The sequence below is a fragment of the Equus quagga genome, chromosome 16 (genome assembly GCF_021613505.1).
Source record: "Equus quagga isolate Etosha38 chromosome 16, UCLA_HA_Equagga_1.0, whole genome shotgun sequence".
NCBI classification, from domain to species: domain Eukaryota; kingdom Metazoa; phylum Chordata; class Mammalia; order Perissodactyla; family Equidae; genus Equus; species Equus quagga.
The window spans coordinates 5263515-5289988 of record NC_060282.1 but is presented as its reverse complement, the minus strand read 5'-3'; the positions used below and the strand labels follow the sequence as shown (position 1 = coordinate 5289988).

The 26474-nt window shown below is 49.8% G+C and overlaps 1 protein-coding gene across 2 annotated transcripts in view; it reads right to left on the bottom strand.

Annotated features, from left to right (window-relative positions):
• COL22A1 (collagen type XXII alpha 1 chain) overlaps positions 1-26474 on the bottom strand; it is a 292457-nt gene that overhangs the window by 245364 nt on the left and 20619 nt on the right. For both annotated transcript variants that reach the window (XM_046641629.1, XM_046641628.1), the window contains 2 exons: positions 22787-22949; positions 18904-19470 (listed from right to left, as the gene is read on the bottom strand). In XM_046641629.1, the coding sequence (XP_046497585.1) occupies positions 18904-19470; positions 22787-22904 (685 nt within the window). In that variant the 5' untranslated portion in view covers positions 22905-22949. The remainder of the gene's footprint in view (positions 1-18903; positions 19471-22786; positions 22950-26474) is intronic.

Sequence of the window (26474 nt, the reverse complement as noted above, 5' to 3'; positions counted from 1 at the left end):
CCCCTTCTGTGTGTTTCCAGACCTGGAAATAGGGATGAAAGTGTGTAGCTTTTTTCCCATTCAAAATCATCCTGAAGATTAAATGGACAGTGGATGGAAAGTTTTCAGCATGAGGCCTGGCATCTAACACCTGCTCACTCATTCATTCATTCATTCGGCCAACACATATTTGCCAAGTGCCCAGCACATACATCCCAGCATGAGGACAAGCATGCAACATGCAGGCGAGGTGGTCCTGCCCTCTTAATGTTCACGTGCTAGAGGAGTCGGCAGAGAGCAAACGCAGACACAGAGAAGTGAGATGTGCATCATGTGTGAGCAGCCCTGTGGAGGAAATATCTCAACTATGTCGGTGATGTGATGGGGCGCTGGGTGTGGGGGTCAGGATGCATGTCAGATACGCTGGTCTGGGAAGACCTCTTGGCTGAGTGACATCTGAGCTAAGAGCTAAGAAGGGCATGAGCCAGACACGGGAAGAGCAAACAGGCAGAAGGTTCCAGCAGGTGCAGGGCCCTGAGGAGGAAGGGGCTGGCTTGCCCCGGGGGTGGGGAGGGGGACGAGCCCTGAAGCCAAAGTGGAGGGAGGGGAGGGGGGGAGGGTGGGAAGATGCCAGGTCAGAGAAGCCTCTAATCCAAGGCAGGGTCTGGAATTCAGGGCGATGCAGAGATGGCTCTGCCCAGGAGAACAAGGGAAGGACATCGAGGCCAGGAAGAAGGTAATGGTTATTTCTTTACTGTATGAGTGTGACTGGTCCAGAAGGGTGTGATTTCGAATATCCCTGGGTTCTTGGGACCTCGTTTCCCTCCCAAGAATGTCCCATGGGCCAAGCACCAGTAGGTGTCACCAGAGACTGTGACGACCTCCTCTCCGAGGGACCTCAGGAGGGCACAGAGCCTTTGGCCAGCAGGCAGATGCCATGGGAGCCCTGGCTCCCTCTGCTCACTCCGCTAAAGGGGACTTTAGCCCCTGGTGTCTGAGAGGGATCAAACCTAAATGCAAATCTTTCCCTCATTCCACATTTGATGAATGTCTACTATGGACCCAGCACTGAACTGACCCGAGGTATAAACTAACAGGCACACTGACAGGCCCTCTGTCCTCAGGGAGCTGCCGTCCAGCAGACAGGATGGAAATTGGCCAAAGAAAGCAGTGGTGTCTCCAAGAAGTGAGTGATTATAACCTGTGGGAAGTGCTGAGGCTAGGGTGGGTAAAAATAGCGGGATCAAAGCTGGCTGGAGGGTGGGGGCCCCTCCACTGAGATTTGAAGGTTTGAATTATCCGTCCCCATTACCTCCAGCAGTGATGCATAAGGGAGCTCCTCAGGGGAACTCCAGGAAAACACACATCCTCTCAAATGCTTCCGAAACAGATCTCTTTCCTTTACAAACATCTCTCTCTCTAAAGATTTTTATAATTACTTTCACCAAGAAAATTAGAGACACGCTAATTACTCTATTTCAAAGTTAGGATGCCCCGAGCAGGTATGTGGACTGACTGTCACCTGGTTCATCTTGAAACCAACAAGCTCATTATTCCAAGGAACTCAACAGTGTTGAAAACACCTCCAAATAATTCAACTTAAGGAGGTGGTAGTTCAAGGAGGAAGAGGAAATATCAGCTACTGAATATCTCGATACACTGAGCGCATTGACCTCGCACCACCTCCAACACTCTGCAAGCTAAGTGTGAATTTCTCACAAAAGAAAACAGAGGCTCACAAGATTAAGTGACTTGTCCCCAAGCCCCAGAATTCATAATCTGAGATCCAGAAGTCAAGCCCAGGTTTGTCCGATTCCATTTTCACAGGCTGCTGTGTGGACGGCGAGGGAGAAAGGCACGCTGTTGGGGAGGGAGCTTGGACTTTTTGTATGTGGCAACCTGAGTCTTTTCTGACCATCCAGTTTGCTCAATTCCAGAACAGAATCCACACTCTTACTATCTACCCTTCAGGGTCCTACCAAGGATTAAGAAGAGAAAGTACATGAAGCACCAAATTCAGTCCTAAGGTCTCCATGATCTCATGGCAAAGGGCCTCCTTTTCCTCCCGTCCATTCTCACCACGGGACCCAGGAGCCGAGTGAAACGTCACCTGAACCAGGTCAGCTGTCCGTCACCCACAAACCCTGAGCTTCCACAGGATCAGAGAGGAGGGGGTATCCCCAGGGATTGGTCACACGGAGCAGGGTCCTCGGTGAGAAGGTTGCTGAGCAAGCCTCCAGGTAAGAAAATAACCCCTCCTTTCTTCCCTCCGTGGATTCTGAGCAGACCGAGAATTATAAAAACAAAGCAGTGGCAAACTTATCATGTGAATCCAGAGGAGGGTTGACAAGACACTTCACTCTGCTCCCCAGAAAGGACAGGAGACTTTCTCTAGGGAAGGTGGAGGAGAGGAGGTGAGAAATACGGTGTGAAGAAGGCCTGGGTTCTGGCAGACTGCTGACCCCAGGTCACTCTGTGGCTGGGACAAACCATCTGCCCTCTCAGTCTCGGAAGACAGGCCTGGCTGAATGAGCCCCAAATGCTTCCCCACAGGAGCTTTCCTGCCTCCTCCCATCGTCTGTGGTTCTCAGGGGAGATGGGCAAACAAGATAAGGTGCTATTTACTTTTTGCTGGTCGTGGCCACATTCTCTCCATTGGCATATGGCCTGGGATCAGACATATCTGTGTCCAGACACAGGGTCATGTCCCCAGAATCAGAGCACCAGTGACAAAGGTTGTCCACAGGGACGGGAGGGCCAGAGTCCCCAGGAGAGGGCAGGGGGCCGGGCTCAGCCCTCCACCTTGTGAGGACCCTGAATGCCTTGTGGGAGCCTATGGCAAGGCCGGAGACCCCTTCAATGGGTCCCAGGTCATGGGGCGGAGGTGGACCTGGCCAGCCCCTATCCTCATTTGCTCCAGGCCCCTCACCCTGGAAGGTCGGGGCAGGTGGGTTCCTGGAATGGCCACCAGCTACATTCCTGTGGGGACTCTGGTGAGGCTGCTGGGAAGTCACAGCCAGACGTTAACGAGGAACAGCTGGTGCGCCCTTTCTCCTTCCCCCGGACAAATGCAGCTGGTGAAGGCAGGCCTGTAACCTGAGAAGGGTCTGAGGCCTGAGGGAAGGGTGGGGACCTCCCAGTGGAGGTGGGACCACCTCCCATGAGCTCTCCTTCTATCAGGACATCCACCTGGAGCTGCACCTCTCCCACTGCAGACTGCAGCCATCTCTAAAGACCTGCAGCCGGAGGGGCCCAGCCTGGGATGGGCATAGGGAGGGGCCACCTGCCTCTGTGGCCCTCCATGGCTGCCATTCCCCATCTGCAGCCCAGCTTTGCTGCACCCACCATCCCCACACCTGGAGAGCGAAGGGGCCTGGGCTGTGAGCTTCCCCTTCAGTTCCTATTCTCTCTCCTTCTAGCTGACCGTGAACCAGCTGCCCAGTCCTTCCAGCCTCTGCTTCCTCACGAGAGCATCACCATGTGCCGGCTTCTCTGTTCAACTCTGTATTCACTTTTCCTAATTTCCAGCCAACACTCTCACCCACCCCACCCTTCCCCTTAAACCCTCTTCTCGGAAACGCCCACCTCCATCTCTCGGGGGTTTTCCCCACCTGCCAGCCTCCTTGGCTGGCCCATCCTCCCTCAGACCTCTAAGCATTGCGGGGCATCTGGGCCCACGGTCCGGCTCACTGTTCACTCTCTCTACCTTGATCCTAGTTGATTTCGAGTTCTGCGCTATGAGGCATCACATTTATGTCCCCTCTGTAGCAGGGCCAGGAAGAGGATGAAGCCCATGAGGGCCCAGGGCCCCCATCTAAAGAGCCTGGCCCAGCTGCCTCCCTTGACATTGCAGGGCCCAGAGAGCAAGCACATCCTTGAACGGGCCACCTCACTGCCTCACCCTTGTCCCTCCTGGTTTCTCCAGGTCTCTGCCCTTTCTTTGAGTTTTCTGTAAGCATGACCTGGAAGCCAGCTAGAACACAATGAGTTCAAACAAGGACACACTTTCTCCTGCCATCTCTCTGCTCCCTCAGTCTCCCACTCCGTCAGTGTCACCCAGGAATTAGCTTTGAGTCCTTCCCTTTGGCCCACACCTCGACCTTCTTTCTCCAAATATAGCCCCTTCTGGGAACTTCCTTCTCTCTCCACTGCCTCCCACTTGGCCCTGCCAGTGATCTCTTGTGGCCACCCCTATAGGACACCTCCTCCGTCAGACATACCTCATGCCCCTCCCAGGCTTCCTCAGCTCATCTGCACCCCCTCTTCCTCCACTTCCTGTTCAGCGGAGACCCCCAGGCCCGCCTGCTGTTTGTTACCTGCTTCTCACACCACCCTCCTCAGCCTGACCCAAGAAGGCTGCTCTTCCTCATGGCATCCATCACTCCTGCCGGGACAGGACCTCAGGGGCTCTGGGTTCTGGGTAGAGGAGCTGGACCTGGGAGGTTAGGTCCCCACTCACCACTTCTGGGTTCAGACGAGGCTCATGGGAGCTGGGAGCTGGCCTTCTCAATGGCTGCATGGCCTGGAGCTACAGAGGAGTCAACACCTCCTGAGGTTAGCATGCCCATCTAACTAGCAGAGATGAGCAAGAGCTGGCAAATAAATTCTAGACCCCTCCGCCACCCCATCAATTATTCCAAGGGTGCTGATTGCATGTGGGTCTCTGCGGATGTCCTTTGTGACTTAGCGCCCAGCTACTTGTCTGGTGCAGCCACTGCGTCTCCCTCATGCCCCGCTTTGCTTTCCTCCTTCCCGCGCCTCACTCCCCTCCCCATCACTCTTGCTGCTCTGGGATGTAGCTGGCAAGAAAGATCAGAATATAAACTTGGCCTCAGGTTACCCTTGACCTGGTGTAAGACTCCCCCAGCAGCCCCACCTTGTTTCTACGTCCCCTGGTAGAAACCATCTTCTAACAACAGCACCAGGGAACTTAGAGCATGAACAGCGGGCACCACGCTCTTGCCTAAACTCCTTCGGCGGGCAGCAGCACGCTCAGAGTGTGAAAATCCATCAGGCTGCACGCTTCAGACATGTTCCACCTTCCACACGTTTCTTCTACTTCAACATAAAGTTTAAAATGAAATAAAGTCTTCAATGGCTTGTCAATCAACTCAGAACAATACTCCCAGTTCTTCCCATAGACATGAGCCGCTGTCCACACTCCCGGAAGCCTCCTCATCACTTCCGTATTCACTCAAGACGCTTCCTGAGATTCTGCACAATGCCAATCCCGTTCTTTCATATAAACTTTCCTCTACCCGGAATGAAAGTTCTCATCTTGCCTTTTTCCTGGGTATGTCCTCAGAGGGCCCCCTAACCACCTGACCTAAAGCAGAGCCCTTCTTTCTTGCTATAGCCAATAGAGAACATATTACAACATCCAGCTTGAATTTTCACTTATAATTTTTAAGTGCTTACTCTTTTGTGGGCTTTTTTCCCCTGAAACAGAAGCTCTATGTGAACAGAGGTATCACATCAGCTCCCACATTCCCGTGACCCACACAGTCATGGTTTCCAGCTCACGGTGAACATTTCATCAAGACTTCCTGAACCAATGAATAAAATGCTGCAGGAAAGCTATCGGGTGGGTTTTCTCATCCCCATGTTTCAGATGAGGAGACTGAGAGTCAGAGAGGTCCTGTGACTTCCTCAAGGACACATGGGCAACAGAGAAGAAGGATGATGGACACCCGCCCCACACCTCCTCCGTGTCAGGACGCCGGGCACTGCTCTCAGCACTCTTCAGACTTGGCCGTATTTCATCTTCACAAGAGAAGGTGGGATTGGTGTACCCATTTTACAGATGAGGAAGTCAAGCACAGAGGTTAAGTAATAAGTAAAGAGAAGCTAAATGACAGACACGGACTTCAAACTCAGGTCTATCAGCCTGAACACCGAAGAACTGACCTATGATATAAACTGCAGGGCCTTGGGAGTAAAGACTCAAAAAAAACAAAAAAGGAAAAGTCCCAAAAGCCCAGAATTTTACTAGATCCTCACTACTGGCTACTGGCTCCCTCTTTCTTTCCTTCTTTTTTCCTTTTTTTTTTCCTCAGGTGTTTAAGACCCTTTGTCACTCCAGTCAACAAGCACCTTGTGGACGGCTGTGCCTTCAACATCTCTCGGCCAGGCCCTCTGTCCACCCAGTGGTAATGGAATACGGGACACAGGCTGATGGTCTGACATTGGGATCAGCTGCTACCGAACCAGAGTCCCCAGTTAGGCATCTCTAGTCATCCTTTCCTGAATGTGGACCCCGGTGTGAAATTCATACAAAGCAAGGAGGAGGGCGAGAAGCTGACTGAGGCATCCATCAAGGCCCTAGCCGGCCCGGCCACTCTCCCTCCTAACCCTGAGTACATCTTTTCAGCGATGGTGTCTGGAGCCTGCTGTAAGTGGATCAAGGACTCAAGTCCATTTTACCTCTGAGTTCCAATGTGCAAAGAAATAGTGAAGAACAGTAATTTTCACTTCCTAGGCCCAAATTTCTGCCTAAAGGACAAAGGAGGAGGAGTGAGAACGGGAGGGAGCGTGGCCCAGCTGCTGGCTGTGCGATCTGCCTCCGACAGTCTCACGTGACTAGTCAACGTTTTGCCTTCTCCCTGCTCTGGTGGACGCTTCTCTGAAGTGGGGAACGTGGGCAGCAGTGAAAACAGGGTCTAGGCTGGCTCAGGCCATATGATCTACAGACATTCACGGAATCTCTGCAATGTGCCTAAGGGGAGAATTTTGCTTCCTAAACAGGAAGTTTCCTCCAGACAAGGAAACTGAGGTTAAGTCTTCTGCCCAAATCCATACAGCTGGTTAACAGCAGAGCAGGGCGTATGTATACATGTGTGCATCTGAGTGTGTGTATGAGCGGGCGTGTGTGTGTGTGTGCCTTGTGTTTGGGTGTATACGTGTGTCCGCATTTGTGTGGGTGAGCGTGGGTGTGTTTGTGTGTGGGTAAACTCAAAGAAGCGAGAGTGTCTGTAATTAAAAGGACAACGACTGACATGTTTTACAGCAAAACAAGTCACTTAGCACATGCTGCTTTGACAACTCTTTTCCTTCAGCCTTCCAGTAAGTTCGAGGTTGTATCAGAGGCATCGCAATCAATCAACCACAGTTCTTGGAAAGCCCCAGACACAGTGTAACCCCCATGACCCACGTGTCTTCTGAGAAGTGGGAAACAAGTTCAGCTAGGACAGGGTTAGCTGCAGGATGTGGGACACTCAGAAATGCAGAATTTCTCCATGTATTTAACGATGCAGATGCATATTTACATAGAGACATTTATTTATATATAGACTGTCTGTGTGTACGTATGTATACTTTTTCCAAGTATCCATTTAGTTGTGACCACTATATTTCATCCCTCTGTCAACTCAAAACTAAAACCACTGCGAGAACTGCACACTCAAAGCTCCATAAGCTGGAATGCCTGTCATGACGCGGTCCCAGTAAAGGAGATGGTCGCGCCCATGCAGGTGCATTCTCCTTTTTACTTGGGAGGGCACTAGGGACAAAGAGTGCTGTGGCTGGCACAAGGCCCTCTCGGCTGGACAGTGGCAAGTGGGGGATGCAGATTCATATCTGACCTTAAAGCCCTTTCCAGTCCCACTGGGGTGTGAACCCTTGTCTGCAACCTGGGAGGGCAGGAGGGTTTTTTGCACACAGAACAGGGTAGCCGGTTTTGTGTGACAGCGACTAAGACACAGAAGAGAAGGGGACCTCAGAAAGGACTCCCACTAACCCCACTCAGCACCCAGGGAGGAAATGGAGGCCCCCATAAAATATCCTATCCAGGGTCACCCCAGGAGTTAGTGGCAGTGACTTCAGATTCCCAGTCATCATGTCAGAACACACTATCAGGGGTTGGCAAACTTTTTCTGTAAAGAGCCAGACAGTAAATACTTTAGACTTTGCAGGCCATGTGGTGCCTGTCACAACTACCCAGCTTGCCATTGTAGTGCAAACACAGCCACAGACAATACATAAACAAGCTGACATGTGGTATTCCAATAAAATTCAATTTGTAAAACTTGGTGCCTGGTCGGAGTTGGCCTGTGGATTGTGGTTTGCCATCCCTGCACTAGATCAAGGAAGGTCTCGCCTTCCTGAATGGGCCAGTTTCCTTTACAGAACTCACAGTCCATGAACTTCTAGACTCTTCTTGATTCCCTCCTGTGACGGGGAGCTCAGATCCAGCCATGGTACATTTGGGCACTTTGATTTGGGGCATGTTCTTTTTTATATAGACTTGCCATAAAAATATTAAGTATGATAATAACAACACAATAAAAACAATAATAACCACAATGAGTTATTCGCCAGATTGGTCAATATCATCTCGGTTTCACAGATGAGGAACCCAAGGCTCATAGAGGTGAGTCCCCAGCCCAGGGACCCCTTACTGGCAGGTGGCCGAGCTGGGATTCCACTCCAGTCCCTCTGCCGCAGATCAGAGGTCATAGCGATGCTGTGCACTAACTTTGATGGGCACCTGCTATGCACCAGGCTGCAAAGGGAGCCTTTTATGTGCCTGTTCCCTCTGCTCTAGAAAGTAGGAGGCAATATTATTACCTTCATTTTATAGGGAAAGCCAAAGCTTCAAAAAGCAATTTGTCAAAATAAACAGAGAAACCTGGATTTAACTCTGACGTTTAGACCTGAGTCCACCTGCTGAAGCTGATGCTATGGAGCCCCAGGTCCCGGGGGAGAGAAGGCCGGATTTGAACCCAGGCCTTCCTTGAGTTCTCAGCCTGTAATCTTCTCACACACTCTAAGTCACGCATTCTCAAAGGGGGCAATGCTACCCCCAAGGGGACCAAAACTGCTTTGAGGGAGGGGCGAAAATCTCTCAGAGACTACAGCGGTCTGTGGCCCTCCACAGCTCAACCCTACCCAGCAGCACAAACAGATAGATACAGTTACGTGTGGTGTTACAAGTTCAGAGAAGGGGGCAATTAGGGAAAAAATCCAACAGTGACATAGGCTCCTTTAGAGGGAGATAATAATAATAATAATGATAAAAGGTTGAGAAACACTGCCCTAAGAGAAATGTATTTAACTCATCTTCTTTCTGGAGAGTAACATACAGATACAGATAGATAAAAAATATCTATATAGGTATATAAATTATATGTGTATATGTATGTATATAAATGTGTACGGAAGAGCAAACACTTGTATGCACGTGCTCAGGGCCACCACTGTGTCAAGCACCTTCCACGTCCCAGCTTGTTCGATCCTCTTGACACTTTACAAGGTGGGAATGTTGCCATCATCCACTTGGTACTGATGGAGAGACGGGCAGAAAGAGGTGAGGTGACTGACCTAAGGCTCACAGAGTGCACGTGCATCACCCACACAGACCTCTTCTGGGAATCTACAGAGGGGCACGGATCTGCAGGCACAGTCAGAGCTCAGTACAAGGTACACACTGTTGCACCGTCTCAAGAACCCAGAACCCAGAAACAAAGCGAGTGACAGTCAGCTGGGGAGAAGCGAGGAAATGGTGGTACATGCTCCTCACATCGAGGGGACCCACTGGTTATAAAGAATGAGATGGAGCCACGTCCTCTGCTTCAACAGAGGGTACAGGCAGGGCCATTTGGGTTCTGCTATGTGGGTCATGTAGATTTAGGGACAGACAGGAGGCAGCCAGAGACAGGGATCAAAGAGCTCCCAGAGGTCACCGGCAGGCTCGGCCCTGGCTGGGAGGAGTCAGGAGACGATGTCTTCTTCCTCGGTATACAAATTACAGAGACATAATGGGTGGGGCTGGTTTTTAGCTTTTCACCATTTTCAGTAGTTTTCTAATAAAATTTCCCAGCACATAATCAGAATTAAGTAACCCAATTACTATTTCTAGGGGTGACCTCGATCATAACAAGTTTTTCCACAAGGAACTCCCAGTGACCTTCAGGAAGAGGGTGGGGCCCCGGCCGGAATTGCTTCTGGAGGCTGTTGCGGTCCCAAGGGCCAAGCCACAGACATCCACGTGGTGGCTCCAAACCCACAGCTGATGCTGCCACCGATTGATTCCTCCTCTGGACCCACCCAGAGGACTAGCTGGGTGGGTCAGCTCCTGGCCACATACACATGTTCCCAGATGTGTGTATGGTGGGTGTGTGTATGTGTATGTGTGCGGGGTGTACATGGGTGTGTCAGATGCATGTGAGGGTGTGATGTGGTATATATGGATTGTGTGTATATATGTAGTGTGTATGTGTGTGGTGTGGTGTTTGTGTGTGTGTGTTTGCTGTGTCATGTGTATGTATATGTGGTGTTTGTACTGTGTATGTAGTGTGTAGTGTGATGCGTATGTGGTGTGCACGGGGGTGTGTGGTGTGTATATGTGTTGTATGTGTATGTGGTGTGTACTGACTGTGTGCATATGTGATGCTTATGCATGTGTTGTGGTGTTTGTGCATGGGTGTTTAGTGTGTGTATGGATGTGGATGTGGCGTGTGTATATGTGTGTAGTGTATTGTGTATGTGGGTGGTGTATATGTGTGTGTGGCATACATATGTGTTGTACATGTGTGATGTGTGTGTGCATGCATATGTGCTGAGTGTGTGTGCGTGTGTGTGGTGTATATATGTGGGGGAGGTCTAATGTGTATGTGTGTGTATGTGCGGTGTGTGTGTCTTGATGTTACCATCGAATCTCTGGGCAGAGCAGAGGGACATGGGGGTGGAGGCAGGAGTGTGGTCAGGAAGGCTTAGTCACTGGGGACAACGCCACCAGCAGAGCTGTGCCCTCTTTGATGACTACAAGGCTCAGATTGGGAGGAAGATGGGCCCAGAGAAATTCCCAGGCTGGACGTGCCACCCAGGCACACCAACAGCCAGCCCTAAAGCCCTTCCTCTGGGCATTACCACTGGGTCTTCAAGGGGACAGACTATTACAGGTGGTTTGAGGTGGACTCTGCTTCCGGCTGAGGAAGACTCACAGCCGACCCCTGGACCGGCTCCTTCTAGCTGGTGAACTTGGGACAGTTAAGCCACAGAGCTAAGCCTCCATTTCTGCCTCCTGCCAAGGGGATAATGACCCTCTCTCTTAAGGACATTAGCTGCTGCCCTTGCCCTCAGCACTACCCCCCAGCACACAGGCCCATGCCCCCAGCACGCAGAGTCCACACCAGCCAGGCCCTTTGCTCTTGCTGTTGCCTCGGCCTGGAACTCTGTGGTCATAAATCTCGGCGTGGACGGTGGTTTCATGCCATTCCAACTTCAGCTGGATTTTTCTCTTCTCAGAGAGGCCTTCCTGTGATCTCCTCTCCTGAGCTCTTTCTCAGGTGGCCGCCCTGCTTTACCATCTTCACAGCACTCATCACCACAGGAAATCACCTGCCCACGGACTTCACCTGTTTATCATCTGTCTCCCTTCCTTTCCCCAAAGTGTCACCTCACAGTAGGCTCATGGATGTCTCACCTACCTTTGTAACCCCGTGCCTCAGAGGAGACGTCTGGGAGATAATAGGGGATTGACAAACACGTGTTGAAAAAATAACCAAACAGTATATACCATTCCCAATCACATAGGTAACTTGGCTTGCTTACTGAAAATGCTTTGCATAACAAAAAGAAAAGCACGAAAGAGATTTTGAAGTGAACCTACTAATTCACTCCTTCAGAAGGTGAAGTGGTCTGTTGATGGCCACACTGAAGAGCCAGGGATGGCCTCTCAGCACCCATCCCCCAGCCTAATCTCACTTATCGTCACGGCAAAGGAGTCTGTGAGGAGGGACGAACCCCCCCATCCAGGCAGCCGAGACTCGGCGGGGGCTGAGGGAATGCATGGAGTCACGCATGAATCAAAATGCAGAGCTGGGGTGTAGATGCAGACATTTTTCTGGTCAGAACTGTAGGTGAACAATGAAATTAATCTCACCCCATGCAAGAAAAGCGTCTCCCCTCCCCGCTCTCTCTCTCTCTCTCTGTCACAGTGATGAGCATAACATCCAGTCGTCAAACTCATTGGAGCAGCAGCGCAACTGAGCATGAACACACCAGCAACAGAGACAGGGACGGAGGGGGACCACGTGTCACGTACAAGGCACCACAGGAGCCTGGGAGGGGCCCCTTGTTTGCCCTAATCCACACTAACGACTCAGCCCAATTGTCCACAGAACCAGCAAAGCGCCCCCTGCCGTGGGGAGAGGGGAGAGAGGACCACCAGAGAATGTCCCCAGAATAGCAGTAGGCGGGGGCCCTCGCAGCTGTGGCCGCTGGCATTCCACAGGCTCACTGACGGCCACCCGATCAGCTATATAAAGGTTGTTTTGCGGCCAAGACAGAGCCCGGGGTGGAGAAAGCTCTTAATTATAGCCGATGCTCTGGGGTTGGGCCCATCTGAGCCTCCGCCCCACACACTGCAGGAAGCCAGGCTGACACTGAGTCCCCCGGGAACCCAGTCAGGCCACCGCAGAGAGGAGAGGCAGGATCGACACAGTGACACCGAGGAGACTCCCTGCATGAGCCCCAGGCCAGGGGGAGAGTGAGCCACGTGCCATCGCAGACCTTAGGGAGGCCCCTGGGAGCGGCTGTGGAGGCTGGGACACCAGAAACACATCTCTAGTAACAGTGGCTGTTTGTTATTGTTGCTGTTGGTATTCCATTCATAAACTTGCAGGTATTATGTTTCATTTATAAAATGGGGGTAATGATTTCAAGGGCCGTGAGCTTCATTCAGTTATTCGACAAACAGCCACCGGTCGGTCACCAAGTGCGAGCCAGGCCTGTGCTAGGCACTGGGGGAGGTTCAATAATTAGATAGCCAATTGGATTACAGAAGGGTAGAAGGGAAGGACTCAGACTCTCAGGCAGGGGATTCTGAACCGATGGAGGGTTTACTACCTGGTTCCCTGTGACCCTGACTGAGCCATCTACCCTCTCTGTGCCTCAGTGCCATCATGCATAGAATAGGAAGAACCAGAAAGCTGATTTAGGGGGTTATAGTGAGACTTCAATGACTGGGTGGAGGTGAAGATGCTTCGTAAACATCATAGCTTCCTGGTAAGAACTCAGGACCTGGGGTCATACGGAGCGGGATCAAACTCCCAGTTCTGCTCCTTGCCAGCCGGGCCACCTTGGGGAGTAACTCTAACCCATTCGTCTCACCAGTAAATCAGGAGGAATCACAGTGCAACCTCCCACACTAGGGTTGCACATATTAACTCAGATGATGGATGTAAGCATAGCGCAAACGCTAATGTGTTAGAAGAAATCAATCAGTAGTACTCAGTTATCCTATTTGCAGCTATGACTTGGGTGGTAGGATATGCAGCTGGGATTCTATGAAGCTCTTAGCACAGTGTTGAATGAAGGCATCTTGAGGTCCTGAGAAGTGGAAGGACGGGGCAGGTCTGCAGGTGGCCTAGGAGCATTTGGACAGACAGGCTTCTGTAGTGGCCACCCCAAAGGAATGCTACCCAATCCCAAGCTGTCCCTGTTCCCACATTGCCCCCTCCTCTGCTCACATGGTCAATCTTAGCTGGATTTCCCCAACCTGTGCTGCCTTAGGGCTGGGGGCTGCTGCACCCCAGCCTGGACGCAGCCCCTCACTTCCTGTGCACTGACCTGGGATTCAGCTTCCCCTCTGAACGGCAGGCCCCAGGAGCCTGCTGTCCCTCAGAGCTGCCCGGCCCCCCTTCTGTAGCCAAGCCGGATGGAAAGCATGGGCTCTGGAAGCAATCGGACCTCAGTTATCACGGGCAGCATCAGTATCACAGAAGAAGGAGAGGGAGAAAAAAGAGGAGGAGGAGGCAGAAGGAGCAGCAGTAGAAGAGCCTCATGCGTGGGCCTCACATGAAATGCTAAGTCTTCTGGCAGCCGTATTCAAAAAAGTAAAAAGAGTCAGAGGAGATTAATTTTAAGAATATACTATATTATTTAACCCTAAATTTCCCAAACATTATCATTTTCAATATGTAATCAATACAAAATATTCATGAAATGCTTTACTTTATTTTTCACACTAAGTCTAGAAAATCCAACGTGTATTACTGGCAGCACTTCTCAGTGTGGAACATCCCCTGATTGGCCAATGGACACGGGCTGCCAGTGCAGGTCTGGAACATCGGTTTCCCCATGCGCAAAATGTCAATGTCGACACCCACCTCGCAGGGTTGGGTGAGGACAGAGTGAGAGTGTGAGGTAGAGTCCTGTCTATGTCCAGGGCTCAGTGACCAGCAGACTCTTGAGTGTTATTCTCCTCCAGGGGAGTCAGGTCAGTGTCCTCTTGGGCATTTGTCCCACCCTGGGAAGCAGGGTGATATCTTTGGCATGACTCAGCCTATCCCAGCAAGCCTACCTTTTCCAGACCCTCATCAACCTTCAAAATCTAACCATTTGTCTCTGCTCACCAAAATAGGGATGAGACAAATATTTCAGTTATTGTTGGCTATGATTTCAGATTTGCTGAATCTTCTTATTCTCCACATTTGGGAGGAGGGTAGATCATTGCATCCATACTTCTAATGTGCACATCCCAAGCGCAAGCACAGAATTAACCACCAGGTCACTGCCCTTGATTTCCTTTAAACAACATTTAGGCAGCTCCTCCTACATATCAGGCTCTGTTTCAGGCACTGGGGTACCGCAAGGAACAGACTTTGCCCTCATGAAAATCATATTCTTATGTGTAGAGACAGAACCTAGGTAGATAAACTAGCAGATATATAAAATGGCAGGTGGTAACCCATGTACACACTCCATAATGTAATTATCTGCCCCTTTCCTGCTGCCCCAAGTAGACAAAAGCTTCTCAAGGATAAAAAGCACATCCGATCCGTCACTGTATCCTGGGCACTTGGCATGTGTCCCAGGAGAGGAATCACTCAATCTGTGGTTGTTCAACGAATGGATGGATTGAACGGAATCAATGGTTATTACAATGCATCATTGGGTTGAAGCTGAATGAATGAATGGATTCGATTGAATCCAATGACTGCTACAATGTATGGCTGTTGAATGAATGAAAGAGTGTGCTGCATAGATTGAATGATTACTATACCAACAAAACCCATACTATTAGTCTATGATTTTCCAGATCATTGATTTGAAGCCCCTATTCAGATCAGCTGCTATTTGGGCTGTGAAGTCACCCACTGGTAGCTTCCAAGTCCAAGGGATTTCTGGTTGTTTGGGTTTTGTGACATTCCTTGATTTAATCTTCCTACATGCATTCCAATATGTTACTGTTTGCTATTTTGTTCTGTTTTGCTCTGTTTCTAATTGAAGCGACCGTCAGGGGATTTTGTTTCGTTTGTCACCAGAATAGAGGGGGCCCTCGTCAGCTCACAGCTGTATTTACAAAAACGGATTCCCATCAGACGGCTGAGCATAACTCAAATCTTACATCTATTCAGGCACTTGGAGAAGCCTGGCTCCAGCGAGTTCACGAGTTCTCCCTAATGATGTCATGGCGGACTCGTGGTGTTCCAGGCTCGCCTGTAGGTTCCCCTTCTCTTGGTTACAGCCCCCCAGCTTTCCTTCACGGATCAAACCCCAGTCCTTGAGGAGTAGGGGCGGTATCTAACTCTACTCCCAAATGTTGGACAGGGTCATGCAGTTTCGGCCCCAAACAGTCCGCCTGTGTCCACTCCTAGGCTGCAGCGATGGTCTCGGAAGAGCCACAGGGCCTACACCGTCCCATCAGACTCAATCCACACCTGCTGAGTCGGACTTTCCTCTCCTCGTGGGTCTGAATTCTCACAGAGCTCGAAGACTCACTGGCAGCTGCCTTGGATTGGCAGCCCCAGTTTGCCCTCACACATCCTTTCTGTGCTCAGCCTGGGAGGCTGTCCACTGTGACTACATCACCTGGGCTCCTTTGTGGGCTGGTGTCAGGTGGGGTCAGGCTAATGGGAGGCACCAGCCAAGCCAGAGGGGAGGGAGGGCAGGGGTTTCTCTCTTGCTCCCTCCAGGCCCTAGTTGAGAGAGTAGCTGTGTTCCTCCATGAGGTGACTCCAGCTCCTGTCAGGAAGCCCCCTCCCCACCCCCACAGGGCTCCTGTAACACTTCTATCCCTTCCATCAGCTGTCTTCTCCCCATACGAGTTCCAGGATGCATCAGTCTCCCTCACTGACCTCACTCTTCTCTAAGCAGAACCTTCATCAATGTCTCTTCAGTGGAAACTGTGCACTTCTGGGACCCTGACACGTAAGTCTGCCAAAAACGGAGTTAATGCCAAGAAAGAAGAAGCTAGAAATGGGGAGACTGGAATGAGCATGAGGTTGCCTGACCCCCGACCTTCTCATCATGTGTGTCGTCAACATGCTTTGTTCTTTAAGCCAGTTAGAGTGGGGTTTTCCATTCCCTGTGATTGAAAGCAGTGTCCCCGATTCAGAGCCAAGGTCAATGATGGTGGAATCTTTGTTCTGGTGGCAAGTGGGATGAGGCCAGTGCACGGAGGCTGAAGGCCTGGATTCTGCCCCCAGCCCTGCCATTTTATTAATGGGAAGCACGTTCCAGTGACTCAACCTCTCTTGGGGTCGTCCCTGCCTTTCCCAGAACCATCCCTGGGCACAGAAGTTCTTCAAAATCTAGATTCTGCCCTACCAAGACCAGGAACCAGTCTGAACCAAGGCTGGCAGGATGGCTAAATGCCAGTGGGCAGGGTCTAGAAGTAGCCTTGCTTCCCAGGGCCCTGCATCAAGGCATTCTGGGATGACAGCTGGGTGCTTATTGACCCTAGGCCACTACATTGGATTTCTGCCTCTTGGCTGTGACCCCATGTCTGGCTCTTGTTAGCCCTGATTTCTGGTCAGCACACACCTAGATCAATTCTTAGCCCTAGCCTGCCTGGGCTGTCTCTCCTCCCTTACTCCTCTTTCCCAGCTTGGCCCCATCACCACCCTGGCCTCCTGCTGAGGACCCAGGAGGCCTTGCAGTGTGCTTTCCAGGATCTCACATTCTGAATGCTCTTATCTGCAAATGGAGATCACCTTTATCTTACGAGGTTGTCAAGACGGTCAAACAAAGTCACTTGTGGGAAGTCCATGGCCAGGGCCTCGCATTCTATAGGGCACGTTACCTTTACTTAGCCCTCTGGGCATCGATTTCCTCATCTTTAAAATGGGCCTGGTCATCAACGCTCCATCTCTCTCCAACACTGTACTCTGAATTTCTCCAGCAGTCTTATAGAGGGTCTTCCTTTTTCCCTGCTGTCCTGCCAGTATTCCACACTCACATGGACCCAACTATGTCATACTACTGCACAAAACCTTCCAGTGCCTCACCTCCGCACACAAGGTGCTCCTTTATCGAGACCCTGACATTGAGACAGCCACCAATCCCCATGGTCCTCCTTTACCCCGCCACATGGGCCCGTTATGGTTCATAGACTTTGTTGTACCATCCTTCAATGGTGGCCATCCTGTGCCGCCACCTCAGCCTGCAGCTCATGCTTGTCCTTCTAAATAGTCTAAGCATCACCTCCTCCAGGAAGCCCTCCTTCATCGTCAGGGTCACCATCCACCATAACCACAGCAGGACTCTGCCTATGAGATTCTGTGGCACCTTTATTAAAGTCACCCTCGCAATATCACATTCCTTTTCATGTGTCTTTTTCGACAGCTAGGCTATGAACACCCTGAGGTCAGGGGCTGTGTCTTATTCTTGTCTATAGACCCAGAAATCAACACAAGGCAGCACAAAAAGTAGATCTCAGTAAGTGTCTGTGAATAAATCAGTGGAGATGAAGTGAGGCAACACAGAGAAAAGAGTTACAGAGTGGTAAAGAAACCGAGGGCATCCAGTCTGGGACATGGTTTAGCTGCTTTCTCACCGGGCTGCAAGCCAAGCCATCCCTGGGACCAGGCCAAGCCACGCCTAGCTGCTCCCACCGCCAGCCCCTCCTCTACCGCCCCAGGCCCCCAGGCTTCCCTGCCCTGAGCATGGTGTGACCCTCTGGGCTTCCTCTACCCAGCACAGCTCAGTCCCCCACAAAAGTCAGCAAGACAGAGGCTGAAACTCTGCTCCCAGCCCACTCCACCCCCAAGCTGGCCCTGGAGGGGAAGTTATCCAGCATTGATTGTGACCCAAAAAGGAAACGAAGACCAAGTGGAGCAGGCAGAGGCGGAAGCTGGAGACAAGCTGGTGCACAAGAAACCTGCTTCACCCTGCCTGTCCTGGGGAAGGGGCTGGCCTCAGAATGACCCCACTATGGTCCTGGAGGTCAGCCTTCCGGGTCAGAGCCCCAGAGGCCAAAAGGTCTCAGTCAGCCGTCCATCCTCCCCTCCTTCCTCTCCCATCCCCCACCCCCTGCCACAGTCAACAGATTCCAGACAAATAAGTTAGAGACCTCGGGTTATCTCAGAGGGCACCAGGTCAATAGCCTTGGCCTCTGGGATAAGCCACGCCCAGTCATCTCTAAATGGCTGACTCAGGGTCGCCAGGTACAGTTCCGGAAGCCCGTCTGTGCCCATGTTCTTACACGATCTCTCATTGCAACCGCTCAGCAGAGGAAAAGGACCCTGTATCTTTCACTTCCAGTGCAGACGCTTAGCAAAGCCTTTGCAGGCACTGGCTGTGACCTCAACGGCCCTGGGAAGTAAGCAGATGTTTTCCCATTGCAGAAATGGAGACGCCACACTGAGACATTTACCCAGTCTCCAAGTGCCTCAGGGCAGGTGGGGTTTACAGCCCAGCTCTCTTTCCTTTCTGCCTCTGCTGCCCTGGAAGGGGGAGGACTGAACTGACTCTGGGTGACGGGCACCTGCTGGATGTAGGTGCCACCAGCTTTCTTACATCACTGAGCCTAGAATGGTGGTCTCCAGCCCACCTCAGCCACCTGCTAATTGCGCGGCTCGAGCTTCCCTTGATCATGCCACATGGCTCCTCTCTGCCCAGGGAGACCCTGCTCTGGGTCACGGTCCCCACGCCCTTGGCAGGTGGCCAGAGCCCTGCGAGGGCAGCAAGCCGCACACTCACTTTCACACAGGCGGCGCCTCAGCTTGCCCCGGATCTTGTCGATGGCATTGAAGTCAGACACGTGGAAGATGTGGGCCGACTTAGGCTCCGAGGCGATCTCCTCCAGCTCCTCCTTCAGCGCCTCCCCGACGCCCACGGCAAAGATGCGGATGCCCGCACGGTGGGCTGCGGCCGCGGCGTCCAGGACCAGGTCCTGGCTGCGGCCATCAGTCAGGAGGATGACCACCTGCTTGAAGGCGCGGTCCCCGGGGCGGCCGCCGGCCTGCGGGGAGAAGCTGTGACGGGTGATATACCGCAGAGCATCCCCTGTGTTGGTGTTGCCGCCATGGTAGGCCAGGCGCCGCGCAGCCACTTTGACTGCCTCCCGTGACCTGAAGTGGCCCAGCTCAAAGGCCGTTGTCGGCTGGTCGCTGTAGCGTACGACCCCCACGCGGGTGTGATCGGCGCCCACCTCGAAGGTGTCCACCAGGTTGGCCACCCACTGCTGGACCTTCTCAAAGTCCACCTGGCCCACGCTGGAGGAGGTGTCCAAGAGGAAGACCAGATCATAGTGGACAGTTTTGCAACCTGCAGAGGCGAGAGAAAGGGGACAAGCGACAATGGGTTGTGGAAAGAGGGCACTGTCCTTGGGGCCTAGGAGTGTGGTCGTTGGGGTCATAGGGACCTGCCTAAATCACCTGTCCACTCTGCCTCCTACTGGCTGGGGGCCTAACGTGGCTGCCTTAAAGCTCTGAACCTCAGTTTCCTAACTGTCACATGATGATAACGGTCCCCAAGGTTGCCATGGGGTTCAGTTGACAATATATAATCTTACATAAAACTGATTAACATTCATGGAACACCACTGTGCCAATTTCTTTAAATACTTTTATTTTGGTTACAAAGGGACTTCATTATTTTTCAAACCTACTACAAATAATGCATGTCCATTTCAGAAAAGGCAGAGAAAAAATGTTGTAAAGGCTCATATTCCCAGCCACAGAGAGATAACCACCGTTAACCCACAGTGTGTATACCTAATTATTTTCTATTTCCATACAGTTATTGATGGAAATGGGACTGTATCAGACACACTGATATATAAGCTGTTTTTCTCACCTCCAGCAATAAGCTGGAAACCCATTTCCAGTGTGACAATGCCAGTTTCCATGGCTGCAGAGAGTCCATTGCATAGATGAACATAATTTATTTAGCCAAGGCACTATCATTAGAAATCATATAAAATACATTGCATTCATATATTTTAAATATACATTTTTAGAAATTCTCCAATGATTTATAAAAATATACTTATATTTTTATAAATATAAATTTTATATAAACTATACAGTGCTTTTGATGAAACAGAATACAGCACTATATAATTTAGTTCTGATCCACACGGCAACCCAGTGCCGAGAGCTTGCTCATCCCATTTCACAATGAGATAATAGGAGGAAAAGTGTTTTCTAAACTCCAAAATACTGCACACATATACACAGAAACTACCAAGAAGCCCTGGTCTGGACTCTTCCAGACTCTGGGGCTTGGTCAGCAGCTGACCAGGCCTCCGGGAATACCTGGCTCAAACATTTGGCTAGTAAAACAAAACAAAAACAAACAAACAAAAAACCCGTTTTGTTGAACTATCAGACTGGCAAAAGTCAGAAAGAGCATGGTAACCAGTGAGAACATGAGGGGAACGCCTGCCCAACAAGTGGCCGTGGGCTTCATCACACCCATTTTCAGGGTCCTAAAGGAGGGTGTCTTTTGATGCACCCATTGCAAATTGAGTGATTTACCCAAAAAAACAAGCAGATAAATGGAAGGGAACAAAAAAAAGATGTATAATGAAACTCATGGCAGCATTGCTGAGCAAAATCCTGGAGACAACCGAGCTGATCACCATATGGAGCTACTTAAATAGTAACCATCCTGTGTTCAGACAGCGGAAGCGGGGCCGCCCCAACAGTGTCCGTCGTAAAGGAATCCTGATTTACCAACATGATACACTGTCCAATACACTGTCAGGTATGAAGAGTTGTGTGTGTCTATGTGTGAGATTGTGTATGCACGCGTGAGGGAAACTAAGAAAGAAACACTGCTTCCTTCGGGCAGGCAGAACCACGAATGAATTGTACTATTTTGTATTTCTGATTTTATCTTTATAAGCAATCAATTAAGTTCATGAAACCATAAAGCTTTATGTATTTAAACACACACACACACACAGATACTTCCCCATCCTGCCCCGAGCCACTGCCACTCTTGAATTTTCCACTTCTACTTTCCCTCTAGTTTTTAAAATCCCAGCTACAGTCCGCCTGTCGGGCGCCAAGGGAAAGCCCTGGCTTCGCAGCTGGATCCCTGACAGGATTGGAGCTCCTGGGGTGTGCTGGTCCAGATGTGTGGACTCAGAGATAACTCACAGGGAGGTTTTCTCCCGGACACAAAAGGTCATCCTATCTTCTCTGTGACAATAATGTCCCAGCCTGTTCAGAATAATTGCTGCTATGGGCCAGGCAGGCCCCGACCCGTGGCTGTAATCCTTAAGCAAATTTGTTTTAAGGCTGCAGAAGGTTCATTTGCTCAAGAGTCCTCACCAAAGGGCCCTCTGGAGCTCTGGGGACACTTTCTCTTGGAGACTCTGGGAAAGATTGGACTGTGGGCACAGGAGAGTTAAGTGGGATGTCTCAGGAAGGGCCCGGACCCTGGGGCCAGTGCCCTGGCTTCCAGCCTTGGCTCTGCCATAGGTGAGGGCTGTGTGACCCCTTGCAGGTGACCGCTTTCCTCTGGACCAGCATCTTCCACTCTGTGAAATGAGGGCATGGAGGAGACAGTCCTCAGGCCTTCCCATTCCTGAATTTGCTAATCCTGTGTGTCAGCTGTGCATGCGGGGTCCTCTTGGTGGACACAGACATCTACGCTCCTCACAGGAAGAGCAGGAGCCCCACAGTCATGGCTGTCTTTCCAGCTAGCTGGGCTTTGAGTGGTTCAGGCAAAGTAAAATACAGGAGAGAACTTTGTAAAAACCCTATGGAAATGCAAGTCTTTGAGGTGTTTTCTTGGCTTTGGGCTTGTCTTTACCTCAGTTCCTCACCTGCAAAATGGGGGAGGTGTTTTATGTCCAGGGATCTGGTGACGGGGGCCCTGCCTGCCACCGTGTGGGCAGTCCCCGAACATCCTGTTCATTTGTGTGCTAAGGACCCCCATGGGCAAGCTCTGTGATGGATGTTGTGAAAGGGACTGGCTCATGTTCCTGACCCCTTCTTCATGTCTCCACACTGATGGTGCCTTTCTCCCAGGAGGCCTTGAGGCAAGGGAGCAAACCATCTTGTCCCGTCTCACCCCTCCTGTCCCTGGGCCTCCTCTTCTCCAGCAAACTCTCCCACTTCCTCTGCCTACTGCAGAGGCACATTCTCCTCGCTGTCCTGGCCACCTCTTCTGGCTGGACTCCAGTGTGTCCACGTCCCCTGGAATGGCCCCAAAGCTTTCACAGGATAGGACAACACAACAGGGTCCTAACCTTCACCCACTGTCCCCTAAACCCTACAGGCACTTGATAGAGACAAGCCTTCAACACGTTATGTGACTGACTCAGGATGTGTGTTCAGACAGCTCATTTTTCTCTCTGTCTCACACGCTCTCTTAAAACACTTTCACACATTCTTACAGAATCACACACACAATCAAATGCCCTTGCCCGGCAACTGATCATTATACACACTGGTTGGGAGACAGCTGACACCCACACTTGCTGGATGATGGGTGTGTGACCACTCTCTCTCACACACAGTCAGTCACTAGCTCACTCACAGTCGTCACACACCCCACACTCACACACACGGACGTGCACAGAGACTATACTATGTCTTCAGCCTGGCACAGCCCACAGTGGCCCCACCTGCCCTCTGGGCCTGACAGCCACTGTCCCCACTCCATAGCAGCAGCATCCAGAGAAGGCAGGGCACAGTGTTCCCTCGGAGGCTGGCCACAGCTCTCTTGTGCTTGGGGACAAGCATTTCTTGGCCAGGAAGAGACACTCTTTGGGTCTACCGGAGCATTTCCTGTGTGGAGAAAGACATGCCTTTAGAGAAGGGCCCTCGAGCAGAGAAGCCACAAGAAGCAACCGCCCGGCCCCACATGGGAGGGGTTCCCCCAGACCCAGCCTCCCAATTTGTCTTCATTCCTCAGACTCAACTCTTCTCACAGCCAACAGTGTGACCTTGTAAAGAGCACAGCCCAGAGATACCTCCCCCTTCACTGATTGCTCCATCTATCCTCCCATCCATCAGTTAGCAAATGTGCACTGAGGATCTGTCAGGCCTCATCATCAATGGCTAGCTATGACCATACCTGTGGCACCAGCACCATTGTGTGGATCGTATTTTCTACTTTTGGACATTTAATAGTCTGTTTTATTTGTTTAATAATGTTATAAGAGGACATCTTTGTACCTAAGTCTTTGCCCATATTTAATTATTTTTTTAGGGCAGACTTGTAGAAAAATACTTAAGCATCATATGAGTTTGAAAAGTTCCTGACACGAATTGTCAAACTGCTTTCCAGTTTCTCTGCCTCCAGCCATGTGCGAGCAGGTAAGCCCCTCTCTCGGCATACCTGGCAGCATGGAAGATTGTCATTTCTCCCACCTTTGCCAATTCAATAGGAGAGACGTCGTTTCTTCATTTCCATGCATTTCTTTGATCCATGATGCTTATTAGCTAAGTATATTTGCCCTTCTGTATATTTTATTCTCATGTGGATGTCCATTTCAAAAATTATTCGTCATTGTTAAAGTCAAGATCCAGGAAAGGAAAAATAGTTTATAGATTTCACCACTGATTTATTCATTCAACAAATATTCACCAGTGGCCCTAATGTGCCAGGTGCCGAGGGCAGGCAGATGAATGACACCAAACCCATCTTTGAGGGCACTCACCAACACCTGGGAGACAGGTAAGAAGAAGGCCAGGGAAAGGCAGGATAAAATGAGCACTGGAGAGCGAGATACAGGGGGTTATGGGAGCATGGGGGCAAGGTCAGGCTTCCTGGACTAGCAACAGCAAAGCCAAGCCAAGTTTGGAAGCTGAGTAGGCCTCAGCCAGAAAAAAGGCAAGCGATCACTTCAGGCAGAGGGAACAGCATCTGCAAAGTCCAAGAGGGGAGCAAGGGCACAGTACTGGGGAAGTTCCACATCAGAACAGATGTGTGCACTCCTCTCCGGACAAGTGCACCAATTCTATACTCAGGTCCCTACCACCCTCAGGGCAAAGTGCACTCATCTTACCAGGGCACTGATGGCCACCTCTCAATGCACAGGGTCTAACAGCCCAAATGCCAAAACTCTGAGAGTCGTAGGAGGCAGCCACAGGAGCAAGAAGAAAGGCACTCTCCCAAAATGGTACATTTAGGGGCAGAGGCCAACGTCAGGGATCAGAAGGTACAGAGGGAGGAGGGACTCAGAATCTTAGCAAGTCAAGTGGGCTGCCCAACCCTCTCACCTTCAAAACTGTATGAAAGCAAGCACTTGTCTGTCTTGTTCATTCTGTTTCCCAGCATCTATAACAGTTTCTGGCACATAGTAGGCACTTAACAGATAAATATTAGATTTACTAATGAATTATAAATGGCCAGCATCTGCTGCTGTCATCTTATTATTTTAAAGTGGCTATGAGCCATTGATTAGAGGAACATAGACAATATCAAAGAGCTATGAAAGTAATTGAATAACTACCATGTATTATCTACCATATGCTAGGCACCTTCTGATTATTACATGAGCTCATGTGAGTCTTCAAGGCAGGCATCACCATTTCCATTTGGTGAAGGAGGGGAGTGAGGTGGAAAGAAGATCCGTATCTCTCCCTAGTTCACCCAGCTGGTCACAGGAAGGACTAAGTCTTGAACCAGCCTCTTCTGGGCACTGCACCACACTCTTTCCATGACCTCTATGGATATTCCAAATCCAAATATTAGCAACAACTGTTGAGCCATCATTTTTTCATGAAATAAGAAAAATGGTGAAAAGGGAGATAAAATGGTAACAGCCATAGTTGTTAAGTATTTTCTGGAGCTCAAGAAATTTGATAATTTTCCTCATTGCAGAAGCTGGGCTTCATCCAAGTCTCTCCAGGATTTTAGAGGAAATCTTGGTCCTTATCTTCCCAAATATCCACACAAAAAAGAGAAAACTACAGACCAATATCCCTTATGAATGTAGATGTAAAAATACTTAACAAAAAACTAGTAAACTGAATTAAGCAGCATATTAAAAGGATTAAATACCATGATCAAGTGGGATTTATCTCAGGAATGCAAGGGTGGTTCAATATACAAAAATCAATTAATGTAATACATGCATCCATAGAATGAAGAAGAAAAACACACATGGTGTTCCCAGTTGATACAGAAAATGTGTTTGACAAAATCCAACATTCTTTCATGATAAAAACACTCAAGAAACTAAGAAGATAAGGAAACTCAACACAATAAAGGCCATACACAAAAAGCCTACAGCTAACATCATACTCAGTGGTGAAAGACTGAAAGCTTTTCCACTAAGATCTGGAATAAAACAAGGATATTCTCTTTTGCCACTTCTATTCAACATAGTACTATGAGTCGTAGCCAGAGCAATTAGGCAAGAAAAACAAATAAAAGGCATCCAACTTGGAAAGGAAGAAGTAAAACAATGTCTTTTGTATAAGACACGATCCTATACATAGAAAACTCTAAAGAATCCATAAAAAGTTGTTAGAATTAATAAACAAATTCAGCAAAGTTGCAGGATACAAAATCAACACTCAAAAATCTGTTGCATTTTTGTACACTGGCAGTGAACAATCCAAAAGGGAAATTAAGAAAATAATTCTATTTGCAATGGCACCAACAAAATAGCATAAAATACAGGAATAAATTTAACCAAGGAGGTACAAGACTTGTACACTGAAAACTACAAATCATTGCTGAAAGAAATCAAAGGAGATCTAAATAAATGGAAAGATATCTCTCACTATTGCTTAACAGTTACAGAGTTTCAGTCTGGGGTGACGAAAAAGTTCTAGAAATAGATAATGGTGATGGTTGCAAAACATGTGAATACAATTAATGCCACTGAATTGCACACTTCTAAATGGTTAAAATGGCAAAATTTATGTTATATGTCATCACACACACACAAAAAAAGATGTTCACACCCCAATCTTTGTGAATATATTGTTACATGGCAAGGGAGAATTAAGGTTACAGGTGGAATTAAGGTTGCTAATCATCTGATCTTAAAATACAGACATTAACTGGGACTCTCTGGGTGGGCTCAGTGTGATCACAAGGGTCCTTACAAGTGAAAGAGGGAAGCTAAGTCAGAACCAGAGTGATGGCAGCCTGAGATAGACTTGATCAGCCATTGTTGGTTTTAAGGATGGAGGAAGAGACCACAAGCCAGGGAATGCAGTGATTTCTGGAAGCTGGAAAAGGCAAGAAAAGGTATTCTCCCCTAGAGACTCCAGAAGGAACACAGCCCTGCCAACCCCTTGACTTTAGCCCAGTGAGACCCATTTTGGACTTCTGACCTTAAGAACTTTAAGATG